This window comes from Octopus sinensis, linkage group LG9, assembly GCF_006345805.1.
Source record: "Octopus sinensis linkage group LG9, ASM634580v1, whole genome shotgun sequence".
NCBI lineage: Eukaryota > Metazoa > Mollusca > Cephalopoda > Octopoda > Octopodidae > Octopus > Octopus sinensis.
Genome location: NC_043005.1, coordinates 64,404,386 through 64,427,669, shown reverse-complemented (window position 1 = coordinate 64,427,669; position 23,284 = coordinate 64,404,386). Strand labels below are relative to the sequence as shown.

The 23,284-nt window shown below is 34.8% G+C and overlaps 1 protein-coding gene across 1 annotated transcript in view; it reads right to left on the bottom strand.

Annotated features, from left to right (window-relative positions):
• Positions 1–13,832: 13,832 nt before the first annotated feature.
• LOC115215438 (tryptophan 5-hydroxylase 1) overlaps positions 13,833–23,284 on the bottom strand; it is a 125,230-nt gene continuing 115,778 nt past the window's right edge. The window contains exons 11-12 of the mRNA XM_036505674.1: positions 18,575–18,804; positions 13,833–15,699 (exon numbers count right to left, since the gene is read on the bottom strand). Of these exons, the coding sequence (XP_036361567.1) occupies positions 15,516–15,699; positions 18,575–18,804 (414 nt within the window). The 3' untranslated portion in view covers positions 13,833–15,515. The remainder of the gene's footprint in view (positions 15,700–18,574; positions 18,805–23,284) is intronic.

Sequence of the window (23,284 nt, the reverse complement as noted above, 5' to 3'; positions counted from 1 at the left end):
ATTGAAATTTTTACCATTAAGACTATTTTGCAGAGACCTGAATAAGTGGAAATCTGAAGGAGCAATATCTGGTGAATATGGAGGATGGGTTAAAACATCCCAGCCGAACTGCAGCAATTTTTGTCTGGTTCCCAAAGCATCAAGTGCCGAAAATGAACTTTCTTATCTTCCATTTTAAAGGTTTATGAAAAGATAGCTTAAACTGTGCTCTAAATGGAGATGTAATCTTATTTTATGGACTCAACCATGTTCTAAAATAAATCGAAAGATAAGCTACTATAAATCGGCACAAACTTTCCGGACAACCCAATAGAATAATAGGCTTCACTCGGTGATAAATAACAGCAACAATAATTAAGAGCTATTGGAGCACACACACACACCACACACACACACACATGCACACCAGGCTCGTCGCAAGATTTTGGTGCACTGGGGCGCTTGAGAAGATTCTGGATGGGCACTAGTTTGTTTCGTGGGAAGATTTTTGTAAATTGTATTTTCTAAATCTGAGGTCGCACCATTGAATACTGAGGGGTTAATGCTCCCTTACCGACGCACACACACACATACACACACACACACACTCACTCACGCGCGCGCGCTTTTATTGTCTGGTGTTGTTTAGTTGACCCATATTTTGTGTATGGAAAATTAGTTCATCTGAGAAAACTTGTGAGGTTATTGTCTTTCCATGTAGGAATGTGTAGGAACATGTTAAGTATGAACGTACACTACTAAACATCATTCTATGCTGCTTGATGCACCTATGATTAATTTAATACAGCTTGATCAAGCTTTACGCCTTATAGCAGATGTACCATTTATTATTATGATATAAGAGCGAACAGTACGCTGGATCAGTATATGTAGCTAATGAAGCGTAATAACGCAGAAACACATGCGTCCTACGGTTCTCACCTTAGTCACATGGTCAAATGCTGTATTTACACTTATTTCTTATATGGAGAATTTCTTCTCCCGTGACAGCTTGTGCAGCGTATTGTCTTTAGATGCCTGAGTGTACACGAAAATGTTTGATATGACAATACTCTTTTACTCGTTTCCTTCATTTGACTGTGGCCATGCTGGAGCACCGCCTTTAGTCGAGCAAATCGACCCCAATCGGTCTCTTTTGCTGAACCGCTAAATTAGGGAGACGTAAACACACCAGCATTGGTTGTCAAGCGATGTTGGGGGGACAAACACAGACACAATCACATACACACACACACACACACACACACACACACACACACACACACACACACACACACATATATATATATACATAAATACGACGGGCTTCTTTCTGTTTCCGTCTACCAAATCCACTCATAAGGCTTTGGTCGGCCCGAGGCTATATTAGAAAACACTTGCCCAAGGTGCTACGCAGTGGGACTGAACCCGGAACCATGTGGTTCGTAAGCAAGCTACTTACCACACAGCCACTCCTGCGCCAATAAATAACTATATTACATTCATCGATGCTTAGTTCGCCTCGTATTAATTTATTTCAGCCTGACTGAAAGTTTTCTGCACATCAGCCAAGGTACACGTTGGCTCTATTCTAATGTAAATGTGGCACGCTCTTAGGTGCTATGAAAGAGGAAGCTGGTTACAAAGATAACTCTCAACTTGAAATATACCTTTTAATATTGTTTTCAGTCAGTGACATAATAAGAACCTCCTGCATTTAATTCCATTTAGGAAGAAACCAAGTTTTCTATTGCTTTCATTATAATCAGTGGAACAGTAATATGTCGAACGAGCTCAAGTATCAACGAGTGGAGAATAGATTCAAATACTTTCTTGTAATCCAGCCAGATTATAACCAAATTTCCCCTTCCGAATACCACTACACCTCTGCTATCAAAGATCCTAAACTCACTTCTCAGTTGTTTGTATAGCGTTCATAATATATTAGTGATCTTGAAGAAATAAGATGTTTTTCGCCATGTGGATAGTTTTGTTTTTTCATATTAGATTTGTTTCTTACCGCCAACCAGATTCATACTTTAATATTTCTAACGAGACTTTTCTGCTAAATGTTGATGAGATACCCTCAATAATTAAGTCTCTTTCTGGTGCTCTCCTGTCCTGAAGTTTTTCTCTCAAAATCTCGAGGCTTTCATCATTAATACTTTATTCCTTTGGTGTAATACGAAGACAAAATTGGTTTCATATTTCTTGTAGCTACACTGCATCAGGTTTCAACTATATTGCCCATAGACCAGATTTTCTCCAGACTTAATCGACTTTTTTCCCGAGGAGCCTCCGTGACGTTCACTCAGCGCGCTCTCATTTCTCTGTTGACTGTTAACAGATTTCTAGTTAATTATTTTTCTTTCAGCTAATTACAACGCTGGCATTTCTCATCCACAGTTAACTCCTATTTGAGGGAGGTCAATTTATACTTAATTGTTCTTTCTCTTTTACTGACTCTCATTACTTTCCTTAGTTTTTACTTTTTGTTAGTGAGGAATGGCGTTAATTAAACCGCTGGCATGCGATAAAAGCATCGTCCCATAACCGATAGTCTTCTATATATTTTTTCTGCTTCCTAAATCCATGAACTGCTTTTTATTGTTTTGCATTCGTCTACTTTAATTTCTCCAAGATATTGCTTTACTGGAAGTGTTTATAAACAAGCGTTAATACACCAAAATGATAGAGCATTAGCTCCAAGTTAACGTGAGTCTCTCATTATTACTAGTTAAAGGTGATATGTTGTGTAATGTGAAAAATGGAAGGCTTAGAATATTTCAATAGAAGTACATTTCAAATATTTATACTCATCGCTGTCCCAGGAAGCAGTAACCTTATGAATACATAGAATTCATACATGCATACATACAAAGCATGCATGCATACATACATACATACATACATAGATACATACATACATACATACATACATATATAGATACATACAAACATACAAACATACATACATACATACAGACAGACAGAAAGGCAGGCAGATAGACAGACAGACAGACAGACAAACAGACAGAAAGGCAGGCAGGCAGACAGATAGACAGACAGACAGAGTGATTGTTTCATCATCACAGATAATCGCTGTCTTGTTTAGCGGTCAGTAAAACTGCTCACAAATGCACAAATGTAGGTTTTTTTAATACGGCATTTGATGTAGTTCTTATTTCGTTAGCATTTTCCAGTTTCCATTTCACGGAACGAAAAGTGTTTTGGAAGATTCCCATTTTTTATCTGCTTAGTATGCTTTGCCCACCGAATTTTGCTAGTGATGATCTCTGATTTAGTAGTAGGACAGCGAATTCTATGGCATATTGTGGTGTTCGGTGTTCAAATCTGTTACTTGATATTCAATATAAGCTTCAAATATTTGTAGTGGAACTTTTCAAGCACCTAATCGTTTGTTGTCCGCGTGTCAGACAAGTATAAAAGGACAACGAGGACAATCATCTTTTAGAAATGACTTAATCTTTGGAAACTCTGATCCATTCCAAAGAAAGAAAACCTCCCTGAACCTGTCAACTCTACTCTATTGCATTTCTTGAAGGGAGACAACCATTTTTTCCAACACGTTGAATTTCCTTCTTCCCTTAATGACCAGCTGCATTTTAACTTATATAATAAATATAATATTCTTAGCTTGTACTAGAATTATGTATGTAACTTAACATGAAGTTTTTTTTAGTATATATTACTTAATTGGAATAGGATTTGACTTAGATGTTTCTTAAATAAATATGTAAATTAATAAATAATTTAATTTAATGTATATAGATTAAATTATAGTATTTTAGTTTTCACCTAATTTATATTTTGTATTTTATATATATCTATATATATTTATATGTTTTAAATAATTTAATTAATTGCATTTTATTTTCTAGTAATAATGATATTTTATAGTTTGTTATTCTTTTATTATATAAGTTAAAATTTTATTTTTATAGATCGAATAAATATTTATACCTATTTATTCTTCTATTTTCATTTACACTAGCATATATTTGTTAAGATATTTCGTATTTTACAAGATTATATACGTATATTTATTTAACTATTTTATTGTTTTTATCTTTGACCTGAGGAGTGGCTATATTCAAATTGAATTGATTTTAGTATTATCAGTTCTTAAATATAGCCACGAAACACGTGCAGTCATTTTACCAAATATATACGTTTTATTTATTATTTTGTACAGTACTTAATCATTGATATAAGTTAGATTTTTTCTTTAGGATGTAATTATTTTCTCTATGGTATAATTAAATCTTTTCATGTTGAATTGATAAAAGGGGTTTTTTTCTAATATATATATATATAATATATATATATATATATATATATATATATATATATATATATCTATATATATAATATATATATATATATATATATATAATATTATAATATTTTGTGAGATTTGACTTAGTATATCTAATTGAATTTTCCCCTGTAAGTTTGGAATTATATTCTCTAATAATCACCCTGCATATTTTTATGGGTAATACCATAAAATATTCTGGTGCATCTAAATTAAGTACCATATTCATTTGAATCTAATTGTTTGCTGAACTTATATATATATATATATATATATATATATCTTTCATCTTTCTTTTATTTGATTGAGTTATAAGACAGCGGCTATGCTTGGGCATCGCCTTGAAGAATTTTTAGTCGAATGTATTGACCTCAGTGCTTATTTATTTAAAGCCTGGTGCATATACTAGCGAATTGTTTTGCTGAACCGCTAAGTTACGGGGTCGTAAACACAGCAGTATCGTTTGTCAAGTGGTGATGGTGGGACAAGCATAGACACGAAGACATACATACACCCAAACACACACACACGCCACACACACACACACGCACGCACACACACACATATACATATGTACATATCTATTTACATACACATATGCAACTGGTTTCTTTTAAGTTCCGTTTACCAAATCCACTGACAAGGCTTTGGTTGGCCCAAGGTTTTAGCAACAAATACTTGCCCGAAGTGCCACACAGTGGGACTGGACCCCGTATCATGTGGTTGGGAAGCAAGCATATTACCACACAGCCACGCCTGCACGTATGTAAATGAAATATTTTTACTTAGTGGGCATTAATGGAAAGTAAGATTTTTGCGACGATGTGATGCAGAGGCATTTCACACGATCAAGCTGAATGGCTTTAATCGAATATATGAAAGCATTATAGTGTTGATATTACATTATAACACATCTGGTTTCCTCAGGGTATTGCTTAAAGGACGACTTATCTCTCAGCAGGATCAGCATCAATGACATAACGCTATACAACGAGCATCGTTTATGGATAGTTCCACCAAAATACCTTATTCAAAAAATATATGTATATTTCTACTCATGACTTCTTTTATAATTTTCATTTCACTGACATTATCTTTATAGTCTGTTTAGAAAATGAACTAATTTCTTCGTTATAAACGTATTTTCATCTTTACTTCTAGGGACAAAACATTGAAATTATAAGGAAACCATTTATTCCAAAGCGAATTGGTGGTGTAAGAGGCGGTAGGTTTATACAGGAATTGAAACTGGTACTTGTGCCTCGCTTCAGAGGAAAATTCTCCCCTCCGACAATTTTCTGAAAGCTTATTTTAGATTATTTTGTTTTTACACCAAAACCAATTATCCTTTTTGCGCCCACAAACTTTTAAAAAACAAATTGACCCAAAGATCAAACAATAGCGTAAAGTCTTTAATCATGTGTTGTAAGGAAGGAATAAAAACTTTCGACATTTCGGACAATGGTCCTTTGTAAAAAAAAAAAAGAAAGGAAAAAAAAAATAACGCAAAATATAAAAATGTACCAAAACCTGGTTTGAAATCGATATTCTGTAAAGGATGTTGTACATTGAAGAATGCAGCCATCAGTTTATTACTGGCAATGTTCTCGGCAATGCTGTCCGACGCCTCTAGGGACTGCAAGTCCGGTATCGACATCAAGTACAGGACAGACAGGAAACTTTTCAACTCCAGAAGATTGCAGGCTGTCACAAAGGTGAGGGAGACAGTCGTCAGAGACTTTCTCTTTGCTGACGACTGCGCCCTTAATGCAATCGATGAGCAGGAGATGCAGCTCGAGATGGACAGGTTCTCATCAGCCTGTGACAACTTCGGTCTCACCATCAGTGCCAAGAAAACCGAAGTGATGTTTCAGCCAGCCCCCGGCAAACAATACCATGAGCCTCAGATAAGGGTGAACGGACGGATCCTACGAGTGGTGGAAAACTTCACCTACCTGGCCAGCACTCTCTCCTGCAATGCCAACATAGATGCTGAAACCATCAACAGAATCTCCAAGGCAAGCACGCGCGTTTGGGAGATTGCGAAAGAAAGTCTGGGAGCGGAGAGGAATCAGCCTCAACACCAAGCTGAAAGTCTACCGGGCAGTCGTGCTTACCACCTTACTATACGGCTGCGAGACGTGGACTGCTTACCGAAGGCACGAGCACCAGATAAACCACTTCCATCTCAGGTGTTCTCGGAACCTCCTTCACATCCGCTGGCAGAACAAAGTCCCAGACACGGAAGTTCTGAAGCAGGCAGATCTCCCTAGCACCATCACAATCATGCGCAAGGCCCAGCTGAGATGGGCGGACCACGTCTCCCGCATGTCCGACACTCGCATCACAAAACAGCTCTTCTACGGTGAACTCGGCCAGGGCAGGCGCAAAGTCGGAGGGCAGAAACGCTACAAGGATAGTCTCAAGGTCTCTCTCAAGGACTTCTCCATCGGAACAGAGACCTGGGAGACACTTGCTGCCAACCGCTCATCCTGGCGCAGCGCAATCACCGTGGGAGCAGGGACAGCCGAGGAGGGACGGATTCGGTCAGCGGAGCAGAAACGTCAGATGCGTAAAGCCAGAGCCGCCTGCACCAGTAGCACGGCCCCTACCCACTTCTGCCCCACCTGTGGGAGGGGCTTCCTTGCCCGGATTGGCCTCACCAGCCACCTCAGGTCTCATGGCGGCAGTTCCATCAGATGATGTCAGTTGGTCATCTTCGAACCGAAGGACGAACATTATCATTATCACTGGTACTTATATTGTTAATTCTAGAGGATAAAATTATAGTTTTCTCATGCAGTAGAGAAGTAGAATTAAACACCAAGTATTTGTTGCTAAAGCCTTGGGCCAACCAAAGCCTTGTCAGTGGATTTGGTAAATCGACATTCAAATCATTTTACACTAACATCGTATTGCCGCTGCTTTCGTAATTCCCAAAACAGTTGAATTTTGTTGGTAACGTTTACACGAAAGCAGTGAACTCCACAAGATTCATTACACTTATTCCTGTTATATAAATTTGAAATCATATATTTTGTCTCAAGGATTATATGTCATCTGAAAGTATATTCAAGCAACTGCAACTGGTATGTTCTTCTCCCCCAAAGAAACAATTGCTGTAGACTACTGAAATGAAACAATTTCGTGGGTTTTAACCAGACAAATAAAATAATATCAAATCAATTTATAGCAATTTTTGGAGGTGAAAAAAATTAACACAGAGAAAGCAAGGTGAATGCTCAACAAATTTTATTGTATGAATGACTACAAACTAAGAAGAGAGAATAGTACAGGAAGCTGCTCTAAATAGGGCCTACTTAACCTTGTCATTAGTTTTCTTTTCAAATAACAATAACAATAACAGTGATAATAACAATAATATTAATAATAATAATAATAGTAATAATAATAATAATAATAATAATAATAATAATAATAATAATAATAGGGAAAAGAAAGGAAAAGGTGAAAAAAGGAAGAGAAATCGAGAAATCAATGTTATAAGTGTTGGTGGAGGAGAAAGGAAGGGTTAATGAATTTTTTCAAGATAACAAGACACATACACACACACACACACACACACATACATAACAACAACCCGACAACAACAACTGTTGCATTTGTATTTGTGATAATCTTTGTATTACAACAAGAAACAGCAAAAATATAAGCAACGGGATATTGGTGTCGTTCGTACCATTCATGCTTTTCTCAAGGGGGTGTAAGTGAAGTGAACCAAGATTCAAAATCGTGTCTTGTACCAAACCTGGCAGGAGCTTGTTTCTTGCTTTACAGTACACAAAAGCAAAAGACACACATATACACATACATACACAGACATACACACACACGCATATGCACTCATTCACTCACAAATACATGCGGAGACACATATCCAATATATATATATATATATATATATATATATATATATATATATATATATATACATATATAATACATATATATATACTATATATATATACATATGACATATATACCCACACACACCACACACACCACATATATATATATATATCATATATTATATATATATATGTATATGTATATTATGTGTATATGTATATATATGTATATATATATATATATATATATATATATATATATATATATATATATATATATATATATATATATATATATATATATGCTGTTGTAGCGTTAAGGTTACGAAAACGTACAAGTGTCAATATGTCTTCGGAAGCGATTCATAATAGACCCGCGACTTACGGCACAGAACCTGGACGCTGTATTTATAACTCGACCAAACATTGGTGAGTAGGTGGTACTTCTAAAACTCTTTCATATTCACTGAATTACTGTACTAGGAAATATAGGATAGAATGCTCTGCTGGTTGTACATGTTACAAAGAACGATGAGGGGAAAGAAAACAAAATGGTGCGTTTAATAAAGTGCCTTTGTACGATATTCTTATTTTCTATGTACGATTTCAAATCAAATCACTGGACAAGTATATACAGGAATACAATTAAATAAAATTTAATTGTTTATGTTAGTGTTATGCCCTTTTCGTTCAAAACGGGATTCTGAAGAAGGGAGCAATGGCGATATTAAAATATTTGACATAAACAGCACAGAGGTATACTGGCCTTTCATTAAACATCTTTCAGTTGTGTTGTTCTTTCCAACATCACTCTTTGTTGCCGATAGTATCGAAACAATATATATATATATATATATATATATATATATCCTGGCATAGTAACCCAGTAAACATGAAGAAACTTTAAAAGTACAACTTAGTCACTGACGTACATGTATATAGAGGCACAATAAACGGGAATTTTTTTTTTAGCTACAATGAATCTATTTGCAATTAGCATACTCCCAGAAACGGGTGTAGTATTTATCTAGAGGTAGATCAAGATAACGATGACGGTGGCGATACAGAATTATTGCTGATGATGAGGATAACTACTACTGTTATCTTCATCATCTTCATCATCATCTTCATCATCATCATTTTCTTCTGGAACATAGCAGTGCCAACAAGAACAACAATAAAACACAGTAACAGAGGCAAAACGGATTGTAACAGAAACATTCAAGTCATTGACAGAACGTTGATGAAACAAAATAGTAAAGCACATCAGCGTTATTATCAAAATTATCAACATCACCAACAAAAATAACAAGAGTAATGGTTCCAAGTTGTGGAACACATTTTAGATGCGTGTTGTAGTCAAGTGACTTTCTATATATATAATATATATATATATATATATATATATAATATATATATATATATATATATATATATATATATATATATATATATATATATAACTGCTAACGACTCTGAAACAAGGAAAGGCAAATTCAAACACGACAGGATTAGAATTCAGAAGATACTAGGATGAAAGTGAAAACTGAAAGCTTTTTTTATCCGTCGCTCTACCTAATCTGTCATTCCACAGTCGCAAAAACATAATAATAATAATAATATAATAATAATAATATAATAATGATAATAATAATAATAATAATAATAATAATAATAATAATAATAATGATTTCAAATTTTTTCCCCAAGGATCAGCTTGGGGTCGGGGATCAAGTCGATTACATTGAACCCCAATGTGTAACTGCTACTTATTTAATCGACCCCGAAAGGATGAAAGGCAAAGTAGATCTCAGCGGAATTTGAACTCAGAACTAGCGGTAGACGAAATACTGCTAAGCATTTCGCCCGGTGTGCCAGCTCGCCGCCTAAATAATAATAATGATAATAATAATAATAATAACAACAACAACAACAACAACAGCAACAACCCCAGTGATCAGCTGGTATTAAAGGCACAACGCCTGAAATTTTGGGGGAGGGTGGTCTAGTAGGCTAGACGTGTTGCAGTAGTGCGTCAGCAGGTGGAAGGACAACGCCTCGCCGTTGCTATTTCCAGCCAGAACACATAAACACGGTATTGTATGTGTTGCTCCCTTTATTTGATTTACATTTTTTTATTTTGATTACTCACGTAACATGCCTTCAAAACTTAAAACCCAATGCGGGCAATGGCTTTGCATCACAGAAAAGAAAGCAAGAGAACATGTTTAAAATGAAAGTAGAAAAATGAAAAGAAAACGATCGGCGAGCGGCGAAATTTTTGTCCGTCAAACAACCGGGATAATTTTAAAAGAAAAAAATGAGAATAATGGAGAGCGTGATAAGCTGTGTTACGACGAAAGCTACGATTATCACTGGTTTCACAATTATCGCATTTTCCGAAATGGAATTGGTAATTTGGTTAGAGGATCAAAATCGTCGTAGTACGCTTATTAGCCTTGGTTTAGTGCAAGAAAAATCTCCAAAATATTTTACTCACTTGAAAGCTACACATGCAATAAGGGAAGGTGTTTTGAAGAAAAAAATTATTACGAGTAGAGATTGACTCAATTGTTTTATAGGGTGATGGTAAACTTTAACAAAAAAAAAAATTTAGTTACATTTATTATTATTATTATTATTATTATTATTATTATTGTTTCAGATGTCTAGGTAAAAATATATACTATATACCGAGACGAATAGTTGACTACATGACGCTAAATACGAACGTATGCAACCGTTCTGAGTCACAAGGGGACGCATAAACTCGTCCAAAATTCGGGACTGCCTGTGCGTTCGAGTGTGTACGTGTGTGTGTATGTGAGTGTGTGCGTGCATATATATATATATATATATACATATACACACACACGCGCAGATATATATATATATATATATATATATATATATGTATGTAGTCGTGCACACATATTTATGTGTGTGTGTGCGTGTATATACACACGCATACACACAACGGAACACACAGGTATCGAAAAAAAAAGGGTGGAGCAAATACTACTGGAATACCAAAGGTGAAGAAATTTCTATTTCATTGAAGCTGAAAACAACTTAACAAACTGTTACTCATCAGAGCGTTGTGATAATTCTGACAGGTCTGATGAACAGTTACGTGAAACCCTGAGTAACAGTTTGCGATGTTGTTTCTGGTTTCAATAGCATAATGTGAGTATGTGTGTGTGTATCTATATCTACCTCTCTGTTTACGTACTTAGAATCAGACATGCATACACACATAATACATACATCCTAATTACGTACATATATAAAACTCATAACTAGTTTAAGACCAACGTTACAGAATAACCAGATATAAAGTATTAGTAACAAATTCAGATAAACCCCAAGATATCTGTAATATCTATTGACCGTAATGACAGCCACTAGAAAACATAATCACTGTTTCACGAAAGAACACGCCAACGACAATAATCAGCAGCAAATATCCAGGATAACATCACATTCATGTCGTAATTATAGAGTAGATTTACTATGGATGTCCCCAATGACTTCTGTAAAGCCAAATTAAATCGTCTATTCTTCTAACTGCCAACTAACAAAAGGATAATCTAGCGAAGCCGTTTAAGTTGATCTATGTTTTTTGAGTAGCTGGGTTACACTTAGATGGACTTAGAAACCCATTAGTTCTGTATATGCTAGAGCAGTAGTTTTCAACTATTTTTTATCTATGGATCTCTTTGGTTCTTATTTTACTCCGGTGGACTCCACCCAATTACTATTCAATGTTTAAAATGTCCTATTATACTTTTATTATTAAATATTATTAGGAATTGCAGTCAAAGCATTGTTAAAATATTCGGTGTATTGTAGAAGTATAAATAATTCATTGTTCATAAACTCAAACAAAATATCTTATATTGACCACCAAGAGCCATATGGACCACGGTTGAGAACCAATGTGCTAAACACACAAAATGAGTTTGTGACGAGGAATCATTCATTCTGGATATCTTAGAAATAATCGTGAAAATAAAGGCAGCTTCTTGGTAAAAAACATGAGAATGACACTGCAGTCTCTTATAACAAATTAAAATAAATGTAACAACAATGTTCTTTTGTGTATAGAAGGAATATTGAGGTATTGTGATTCGGATCAAAGGATTTTCTGTCTGTTAAGTATTGCAGTTGTTTCTGAGAAGAACAAAGAAAATAATCACAAAGTCAATAACAGTAATTTTTAACAACAGCCACTTGAACAATTGGAAGAAAGCTGCAACAGTAACCGAATAACTACAACAGCAGTAACAATTAGATATCCACAAGAGCTGGTTAAGAGACTTCTTCAAGAACCCTATAAATTTTCTAACAGAACTTCAAAATTTTCATCAGCCATATTTGTTACGATAGTAAAGTATCAGCTTCGAATGTACACGCACACACACACACACACACATACAACTATCTATCTATCTATCTATCTATCTATCTATCTATCTATCTATCTATCTATCTATCTATCTATCTATCTATCTATCTATCTATCTATCTACACACATACACACACACATGCATATATGTGTAGGTGTGTGCGTTTTTGCACTCACACACCCACATGCTTATATATCATATCATAGAGCAGCAATCGAAAAATCAGTTTCCATTTGAGCATCACCTTTCTCAGCTTAGAATAAATTGTACACACTCTACTTAGTGTATGAAGTAATTCTTTTCCATTTGTAAAAAAAAAACCAAAACAAAACAAGAAAGAAAGAAAAAAATCAGTCACACACAAACACAAACACATTCACACATACGCACATACCCATACACACACACTGAGTTACATACATTCCTGTAACGAACATTTTACTTCCATTTTCGTATGTTGTGACCACATTTATCTTTTTAGCATAGTCCTTGTGTCAGAGTCAAATGCAATGGAAAAGGTTAATTTAGATGACATGAGTGCATTCAATCCACATTTGAATGCCACTCAGGTATTAAACTTATTACATGTGTCTCTTTCATCGTTCCGTCAGATTAACTCCCCTTATTTTAATGATATTTCCAGACTTCTAAAATATTGCCTTTGCTTTTGATGATTCCTCTTACGCTCAGTTGATCTCACACTCCATACCTCATTGGCTGTTTTTTTTTGTACATTACATCCATTTTATATATACATACATACATCTGTGTATGTATATATATATATCTATATATCTATATATATATATATATATATATATATATATATATATATATATATATATGTAACAAAACCGAAAGTCGATACTCTGTGATCTTTCTATGATGACCAGTGAAAGGAAACTGGACTATGAAACATATATTCTCTCTTTAAATAAGGATCTACATGAAGTTCTAAATACGGGTTGTGTTATGCAATTTAAATTCAAAACTACCATTCAATTCTATCTATCTATCTATCTATCTATCTATCTATCTATCTATCTATCTATCTATCTATCTATTTATCTATCTATCTATCTATCTATCTATCTATCTATCTATCTATCTATCTATCTATCTATCTATCTATCTATCTGCCTATTAATCAAAGTATACAGTATCATGTTAGTATCATGGCTAACATTATATATATATATATCATGGCTAACATTATATATATATATATATATATTATATATATACTTATCACTGTTAATTATATACTTATCACGATTAATTAAAAAACCACAAATTTACAAGGAAATCATTCAGATTTGTGAACTTAGGCAAGAAAAACCTGCATACATATTCTTCTATGTACTTCTAGACCAGAAATATGAAGCTATGTTACATTTATATCTCGTCAGTGAAGGGTGGAAACATACACTTTCAACAAATTTGAAATCAATTAATGCCTCGGTCTAATGATGCCTACTTAACGTATGTGTATGTGTAAGTGTGTATAAGTATGTATGTGTCTATGTTTGTAACAAGAGAGTGGGGAAAAAGACATTTCTATCAAACCGTAACAATTATTGAGCTTTATGTACATACATACTTATGCATTTATTCATGAACCTTTCTCCCATCCCCCCCCCCCAATCTCTAAAGTAAGAGGTCATTGTACATAGGCTTACCATACATCCCGTTTAACCTTAAAATGTTCCGGAATGTCCCAGACATAGATCAAAAGCATAAATTCTAAGAAGGAAAATTGGAAAAAATATTGATATCGGCAAATGATTCTAAGCGTGCCGTGTACACCTCAGCTACAAACTAACGAGCATACCCATATTATCGCCCAGTCTAAGCCTAATGCTGCGTGTCTTTACTGGAAGTCCAACCGGTGTGTCGTAAAGTTCTCGCGTTACAAGTAGGTACTGCAGTTTTAAAATATTTAGCTTATCTCTGGTTTCCGGATTAAAAAGGACAACTTTATGGCTTTTCTACCGTCTTTCATGTAAACGATTAACGTATACCTAAGCATGGTCTAACTCTTTAGCCGTTTGGAGTTCAGAATTTTATTAGATCGTAAATGTTTTTCGTACAAACGCCTATATTTATAATTTTGTCCGCGTTTGAGCCAAAGTAACTATAGTAAGTCAACTGTAGTATGTATGTGCACAATGCATACACATACAAACGCATGCATACCCACACATATACACATATATAACATGACCCTCTTGGAATTCTTCGGAGACTAACTTCACGACTTATGTATAAGTATGTACGTTTTTATGTATAGATATATCGAAGAACCTTAGCTTGATCTCGTTCACATTATTCCAGCTCGTTTCATTGGTTACAATAATGTCACCAATGAGGCTGCATAAATAGCATTTACGTGAAAAAGAGTGGTACCGAAACAATTTTAAGTAAAAATAAAGCTGTTCTAAATTCATTCTGTGTTCTTGTATTACATACATACATAGATACATAGATACATACATACATGCAAACATACATACGTATGTATATATAATATATATATACATACACACAGACACACATACATATATAGATACATACATGCATACATATATCAGTATGCGAAAAAATAAAATAACCACGTTTTCTATGATAGTTTCCTGTAGATGTGAATTTTTATATATTCTGTAGGTGTTAGTTAATATTGGATAATTGTATATTTATTTGCAGAAAAATTAAAACGAATTTCAATAACAATCAATGGATCAACTACAATACCTGTTAACCTATTCAAATCTAAACTAATCATTTCTTTCTAAAGTGGTGTACCCACTTAGCATATAACATAAGGATATCTGCCATCATTAACATTAACTATAATTTCAGTTTTCTTCAACTAAGGAATTCAGTCGACTGTTGTATCAGACACGCCTGCTCGTTAACCTTCATGCAGTCACCTGGACTGTGCGCACATCTAGATGTTTCAGAGCTTTCTGCACGCAATCAACGTTTCCTTTGATGACTCTCATCACAGACTGCAACGACTGTTTGTCTTTCAACTCAACCAATGATTGCGTGAAAGCGTTGTAATGAAACTCGTAAGGACGTTTGATTTGTGCCACATATTTCCTGTTGAGAAAGAGAAAATATATTCATTAACTTTAATTACACTATAACAAAATTAATTTTTTTTTGTCTTTCGTCAGTAAGTGTTATTTCCCCTTTGAATCTATCTAGAAAGCAAAAGAAATGACTATTGTTCTCTTCAAATTTTGTTTTTGTGACCTGGGCATCAATATTTTTAAACTGGCCTATTTTGCATTACATTTAAGACTGATATTGCTGAAGTAAAAATATCGTTATAGCAAATATTCTGCTCAATACCTATTTCTTTACTACCCACAAGGGGCTAAACACAGAGAGGACAAACAAGGACAGACAAACAGATTAAGTCGATTATATCGACCCCAGTGTGTAAATGGTACTTATTTAATCGACCCCGAAAGGATGAAAGGCAAAGTCGACCTCGGCGGAATTTGAACTCAGAACGTAGCGGCAGACGAAATACCGTTAAGCATTTCGCCCGGTGTACTAACGCTTCTGCCAGCTCGTCGCCTTAATATTCTGCTCAATACCACAGATTTACTTGTCAGTTGCTTGAGCTTAACCACTTGAGCATGTCACTTAGTGACTGACAATATGGGTATCTCTGATCATGAGCAGGAGTAGTGGGGGAACATCATAGCCATGTGTTGAGAGAGATTCTTTGGAGTTTGAATTAATGAAACAAAAGCAAAGTTTGAAGGAAATATTGGCCATTTTGCATACTTTCTAGGATCAAGTGAATGGGAAATAACAGTTGCTACCCAAGGACAAAAATCGTGTTGCACAATGTTATTACAGCAAATTAAGCTAATTTGGCCACATACTTTCGCATTCTTTCTTTCACGTTCCCTTTTGTAGCTTATATTTTTTACCAAAATAATCAACATTTTATTCGTGAGTACTAGCACATTTACGGCGGAGAACATTTTAGTAGTTTAAAGACAATTATACAATCACACCATGAGGTAAAATAAGCGACTCATATTATTTAGAAGTTTTCGGCAAGTGCGAGTGATAACTCTGAGAATATTCCAGTCTTACTACGCCTCAGTGAAGCACAAATTTCATCATACTTGCCAGAGTAGTAATGAGAGTATCATTAATTGTTCATTAATGCACATTTATAGAGCCGTTGGAATGCACACACACACACAAACACACACATGCGTGCGTACGCACAGACACTCACTCACACACACATATACATACAACATACATACATACATGCATACATACATACATACATACATACATACATACATACATACATACTACATACATACATACATACATATATATATATATATATATATATATATATATATAATATATATATACATGCATATATATATATATAATATATATATATAAATAATAATAAATATTAGGGAATGAATCCAAAATTACAGGGAAAAATCAGATTTAGGGTTAAATCCAATTTTATAGTAAAATATTATATAATATAATTCGAGACAAAACCACTATTTTAAAACCAAACAAGGAAAGACTTAATCAATACATAAAATTTTAATATAAATTAAATAAACCGCCACTACAAATGTTTCATGTCTGCTACCGACAATCTTCAGGTGGATTTTCGATCTTCTAATCAGTATCAAATTTTGAAGTATTTGATACTGATTAGAAGATCGAAAATCCACCTGAAGATTGTCGGTAGCAGACATGAAACATTTGTAGTGGCGGTTTATTTAATTTATATTAAAATTTTATGTATTGATTAAGTCTTTCCTTGTTTGGTTTTAAAATAGTGTCTCGAATTATATTATATATATATATATATATATACAAACACACACACATATATACACATGTGTGTATGTGTCTTTGCATGTATGTGTTATATACTTGTGCGTGTATATGTGCTTGTATGCATTGTATGCATATATACGCATGTATGTATGTATGTATGTATGTATTGGATCATCCCATAAATAATGCGGTTTTTTAATACTTCCTATTAAGATAAAGTTTTTTTTTAATCTAAAATATACTCTCCTTCATTTTCTACAATACCCTTTCATCTATTTACAAGATTTGAAAATAGATTTGCAAGGCCCCTCTTCCAAAATTCACTTGTTCGTGACGAAAAATACTCCTCCAGTACTGTTCTAACCTCGTCTATGGAATTCATATTTTTGCCGTCCAAATGATTTTGAAGAGTGCGGAATAAACGATAATTAGATGGAGCAATGTCCAGTGAATGTGGTCCTCGCTGTATGTGGTCGAGCATTATCCTGATGGAAGTACACCTTTGCTTTTGAAACCAAAGATGGTCATTTTCCGATACGCATATGTCTATGAATAGTTGAAGGACCAAATCCAAGCTTCTCTGCTAGTTCCTCAACAACTACGATGGGATTTTGTTCCCCCAGGGTTTGCAGGACGTCCTCGTCGTGCTCTACAGATCATCCAGGACGGGGCTTGTCTTCTAGGCTGTAGTTTCCGGCTCGGAATTTCTGGAACCACTTTTGACACTGGTTTACGCTTATTGTCCGATCCCCATATACTGCATTAATATTCCTCGAACTCACCTTTGCGCTGCTGCCTTTATTGAACTCATAAAGCAAAATATGCCGAATATGCTCCTTTGTCACTTCCATTATAGCTTTGAAAAAATAACTGTTAAAATCGATCTGCACTCTTCAAAACTTGTTCTAAGAATAAGTAAAAGGTAAAATTACTACCTGCTTTTATAGCAAGGTGATGCAGGTAGTTTATCCCGTCCCGCCTCCGACTTTTATTTCAATGAATTGAAAAAAAACGCGATATTTATGGCATGACCCAATTTGTATGTATGTGCGTGTATATTTTGAGTATGCAAATATGTGAGTATGTATTTGCAACAATAGGGATTTAACAAGAAAGAAAATGATAGTACCTCATTTTGTCCTTCATATCTTCGAAGGATTCTGCAACAAAGTAGATGGGTTGCAAATCGTTATCGTCATATTCCTGAAGAGATGCTGTTCCCGTTTCAAAAATTTTTTTCTCACAATTGTTAGATAAGGCATGTTCAAGTTCCCCATAAGACGACAGGGTTGCTGCTCCATAAGCTCTAATTCCACATGGCTCCTTCACCAGGCCAAATTCCACAGTGAACCAATAAAGCTACAAGAGAAAGAGTAATCAATTTAGACTAGAGAATAAATCAAGCTAAAGAATTCCCCTTATTAAATATAATAAGGAAAATTCTCTTAAATCACACTAAATCATCTTTAAAATAGTGTTATGGTGAATAAGGTAGTCCTAGCTATACAAAAAAAAAAAAAATAATGTACAAATTATACCGTACAGTCACGGCCGGAATATCTTTGAATCATAATTACGTTCGCCCAGGGCTGACTTGGAATTAAATAACAACAGCACGTATAAGTTATGATTTCTTTGTTGCGAAAGCATAGAAGTTTCTCGGAAATGTTAGGGTGCTCCCCAAAATTTGTTCACTTTCTGTTCCACGACATTCACTTCATATATATATATATATATATATATATATATATATATGGATGGATGTTTGAGAAGCAAACTTCTTACCACACACTGGCGTGACATCTTGGGCAAACCTTTTCTACCTACTATAGCTGCCTGCCTACCAAAGCCTATTGAGTGGATTTGGTAGACGGAAATTGAAAGACTCCTGTCGTAGTTATATATATATATATTTATATGTGTGTCTTTGTCTTTGTGTTTATCCCCATCACCGCTTGACAATCGGTGTTGGTTTGTTTACGCCTCTGTAACTTAACGGTTTGGCGAAAAGAGTCCGATAGAATAAGTACCAGACTTAATTTTTAAAAAAAATGGTCCTGGTGTCGATTCATTCGGCTAAAAAATTCCTCAAAGCGGTGCCCCAGCATGTCTGCTGTTTGATGACTGAAACGATTAAAAGAAAAGATAAACACACACACACACACACACGTTTGTGCGTGTGTGTGTGCGATTTCCACTTTTACATGCATATCTCTTTTCAAATTCTGTCACTCTGTCACAGATTTGACTCATATAATTATTCGAAGAAATATATTGCAGGGAAAAATATTGATTCTTGAAATGTCATGAACAGACGTTTGATACATATATTTTCCAGCAGTCCATAATCGTATCATAAATTTTGGTGTGGGTGTTGTGCTAGCTTTAGAAAGTGTGGAGATATAAATTATACGTATGAAAAATACAAATATCACACCTTCAATACAGAAAGAAAATACGTAAATAAACGATATTTCAGATAATGAGAAGGCAAAATAATTTTCTTCTATAAATCAATGCCGGAACGGGTGTTTGCATAATACGAAGGAAATGATATCGCTTATATATGATTCATGATTATTTGCTGTTTTAAAATTTATCTTTTTGTTTCAGAATTGCGTAATTTGTCCTAATGTTCGTATCAAAAGGATTTTGTAAATCTATTAATAGGAGCGTTGGCAAAGCTATATGGTTAAGAACTTCTCTTTGAAACCATGTGTTACATGTTAGATCCTAGAAGGATCACTTTGACAAGAATATTCTTATTTCTTTACTGCCCACAAGGGGCTACACACAGAGGAGACAAACAAGGACAGACAAAGGGATTAAGTCGATTACGTCGACCCCAGTACGTAACTGGTACTTATTTAATCGACCCCGAAAGGATGAAAGGTAAAGTCGACCTCGGTGGAATTTGAACACAGAACGTAACGACAGACGAAATACCTATTTCTTTACTACCCACAAGGGGCTAAACACAGAGAGGACAAACAAGGACAGACAAGCGGATTAAGTCGATTATATTGACCCCAATGCGTAACTGGTCCTTATTTAATCGATCCCGAAAGGATGAAAGGCAAAGTCGACCTCGGCGGAATTTGAACTCAGAACGTAACGGCAGACGAAATACGGCTACGCATTTCGCCCGGGGTGCTAACGTTTCTGCCAGCTCGCCGCCTTCACTTTAACAAGAATATTCTACATGTGACTTGCACCACATGATTATGCCTGCATCAAGTTGACCAATAGCTTATGAGGGAAAAAGAAACCTCTCCCTCCCCCCCCCCAAGATATGCTATTTTTGTTAATAATTTTTCCTTAGATTTGCATAACTGGAGATAGTAGATTTGATAGGTAGTACAAAGAATATCTGATCAGTTAAACGTTAAAATTGAGTTGATGTGCCCAGTAAAATTGAATGTCGTTAGGTAAAGCGTAACATTCGTTTTCCTTGGTTAATTTGGATTACATATTGGAAATGGTAACTCAGCAAATGTGAAGGCGACGAGCTGGCAGTATCGTTAGCATGCCGGGCGAAATGCGTAGCCGTATTTCGTCTGCCGTTACGTTCTGAGTTCAAATTCAGTCGAGATCGATTTTACCTTTCATCCTCTCGGGGTCGATTAAATAAATACCAGTTACGCACTGGGTCGATATAATCGACTTAATCTGTTTGTCTGTCCTTGTTTGTCCTCCCTGTGTTTAGCCCCTTGTGGGTAGTAAAGAAATAAGTAACTCAGCAAATGTTACATACCAGATTGGCTGACTGGTGATTGCAGAATGGTATATGATACAATCGAAAGATAATACACGGGACCTAGAGACCGTGTATTGTTTTTAATGGTATCATATACTAAGGAAAGTTCTTGAGGAGAACTTCATTTAGAATAAGCACTTCTTCGGGATCAGAGATATTTTCATGTTCCATTTCATGTGGACTCTGGTATCAAGGAAATTACTTAGCTTGTATAAACTTGAATATTAACGAAGACAATCCTCCTTACTCAATCGGATGTGTAAGTGCCATCATCAGAGTAATACGATAAGGAATGTTTACACGGTTTCATTTAGGCATAGATTCACTTTTGGTCAAGCTTTGTTTTAAATTTTGCTACTTCATATAGATTTAATATTCCCTCAATTCGATGTTTTCCTCCTGGAATTTTATTATTTTCATTTTCATTTTAGTTTTATTTCACTTCTAAGATAGCGAGGTATGCCGCACTAAGTTGTGCTTAATGCATATATATATTTCTATATTTGTTAAAATATTTTCCGAATTAATTAATAACATTTCAGATGTCCGACCAAAATCGAAGAATATTCGATTTTTTCAGGAAATAAAAACTTAAATATTAAATCAATTTCAAATTTGAAAGGGATCAACAGAATCCGCCAAACAGTTTTGTATAAACGAGGCAAATGGTAAAGCACTGAAAATAAGCAAGGAAAAAATATCAAAGCCAGTCGAGGAACAGATCACGCATGCGTAGTATGTAAAATTACTGCATACGTAGTAATATAAGCAATGAACACGCTCTATTATTTTCGATAAAAGATAAAATTTAAAAAGGATTGCTTATAGACATTTTTGCTATACGATTAGAAGTAAAAAAAAATTAATCCAATCAACATGACGAACCAGGCATTTAAACAACTACAACATGCATTTTAGCTTTCTGCAGACTATCAAATTGCACGGCAAAAACTGATCAATCGATAAGAAAACTGCACAAAATATTGTGTTCAAATTTAATGTTTCCCCGTGTCCCCATTACTTACATTTCTAATCTGTGCCTGTTTGTGTGTGTGTGTGTGTGTGTGTGTGTATGTGGTGTCCGTGTGCGCGAGTGTGTGCGTGCGTGCATGTGTGTGTGTGTCTGTGTGTGTTTTACGGTGTTTTTTTCTATTCTTTGAAACCAATGTTTAATACTAATGAAACAAATCTGTTCACGAAAGAAGTCAAAGAGAACTTTTATGTCAAAAACAGAAAATTAGTTGCAGAGTCAAAAACATCTAAAGATCGAATCACATCATCATCATCATCATCATCATCATCATCATCATCATCATCATTATTATTATTATTATTATTATTATGCTTAGTGTGAGATGTTATAATCATTACTATACATGCATGCATGTATACATACATAATACATACATACATACATACATACATACATACATACATACATACAAGGATAACCCCTAGGACAAAGAAGTAAGAACCCACAATAGGGTGGAAGCCATAGCCACTCAGTACAAAGGAGTACTGGAGAAATGTCTCAGTGAAAACCTCAATAAAATGTACACACAACAAACCTGACATAATGATTTTGGATGGGGAAGAGAAACTGTGTACAGGTCAGGAAATCAGCTGCCCAGCGTAAGTTAACATAAAGCTGAAGATCAGTGAAAAAGAGAATACCTACACTACGCTACTGAGAAATTTGTAGTTACTCAATCCAGATACCTACACTACGCTACTGAGAAATTTGTAGTTACTCAATACAGATTACAAGTTCAGGTGTGTACCTATAATTATTAGGGCACTGGGATATGAAGCACTCTGCCTAAATACCAATTTCGTAGAATTAGGTTTCTCGGAACCAGCAAAGAGAAAGCTGATTCGAAGGCTACAGATTTGAACTTTAAAAATCTGTAAACTTTTCCAGAAGTTTATCATTTAAGTATATACGAGCATGTATGTATGTATGTATGTATGTATGTATGTATGTATGTATGTATGTATGTATGTATGTGTCTGTCTATCTATCTATCTATCTATCTATCTATCTATCTATCTATCTATCTATCTATCTATCTATAGATATCT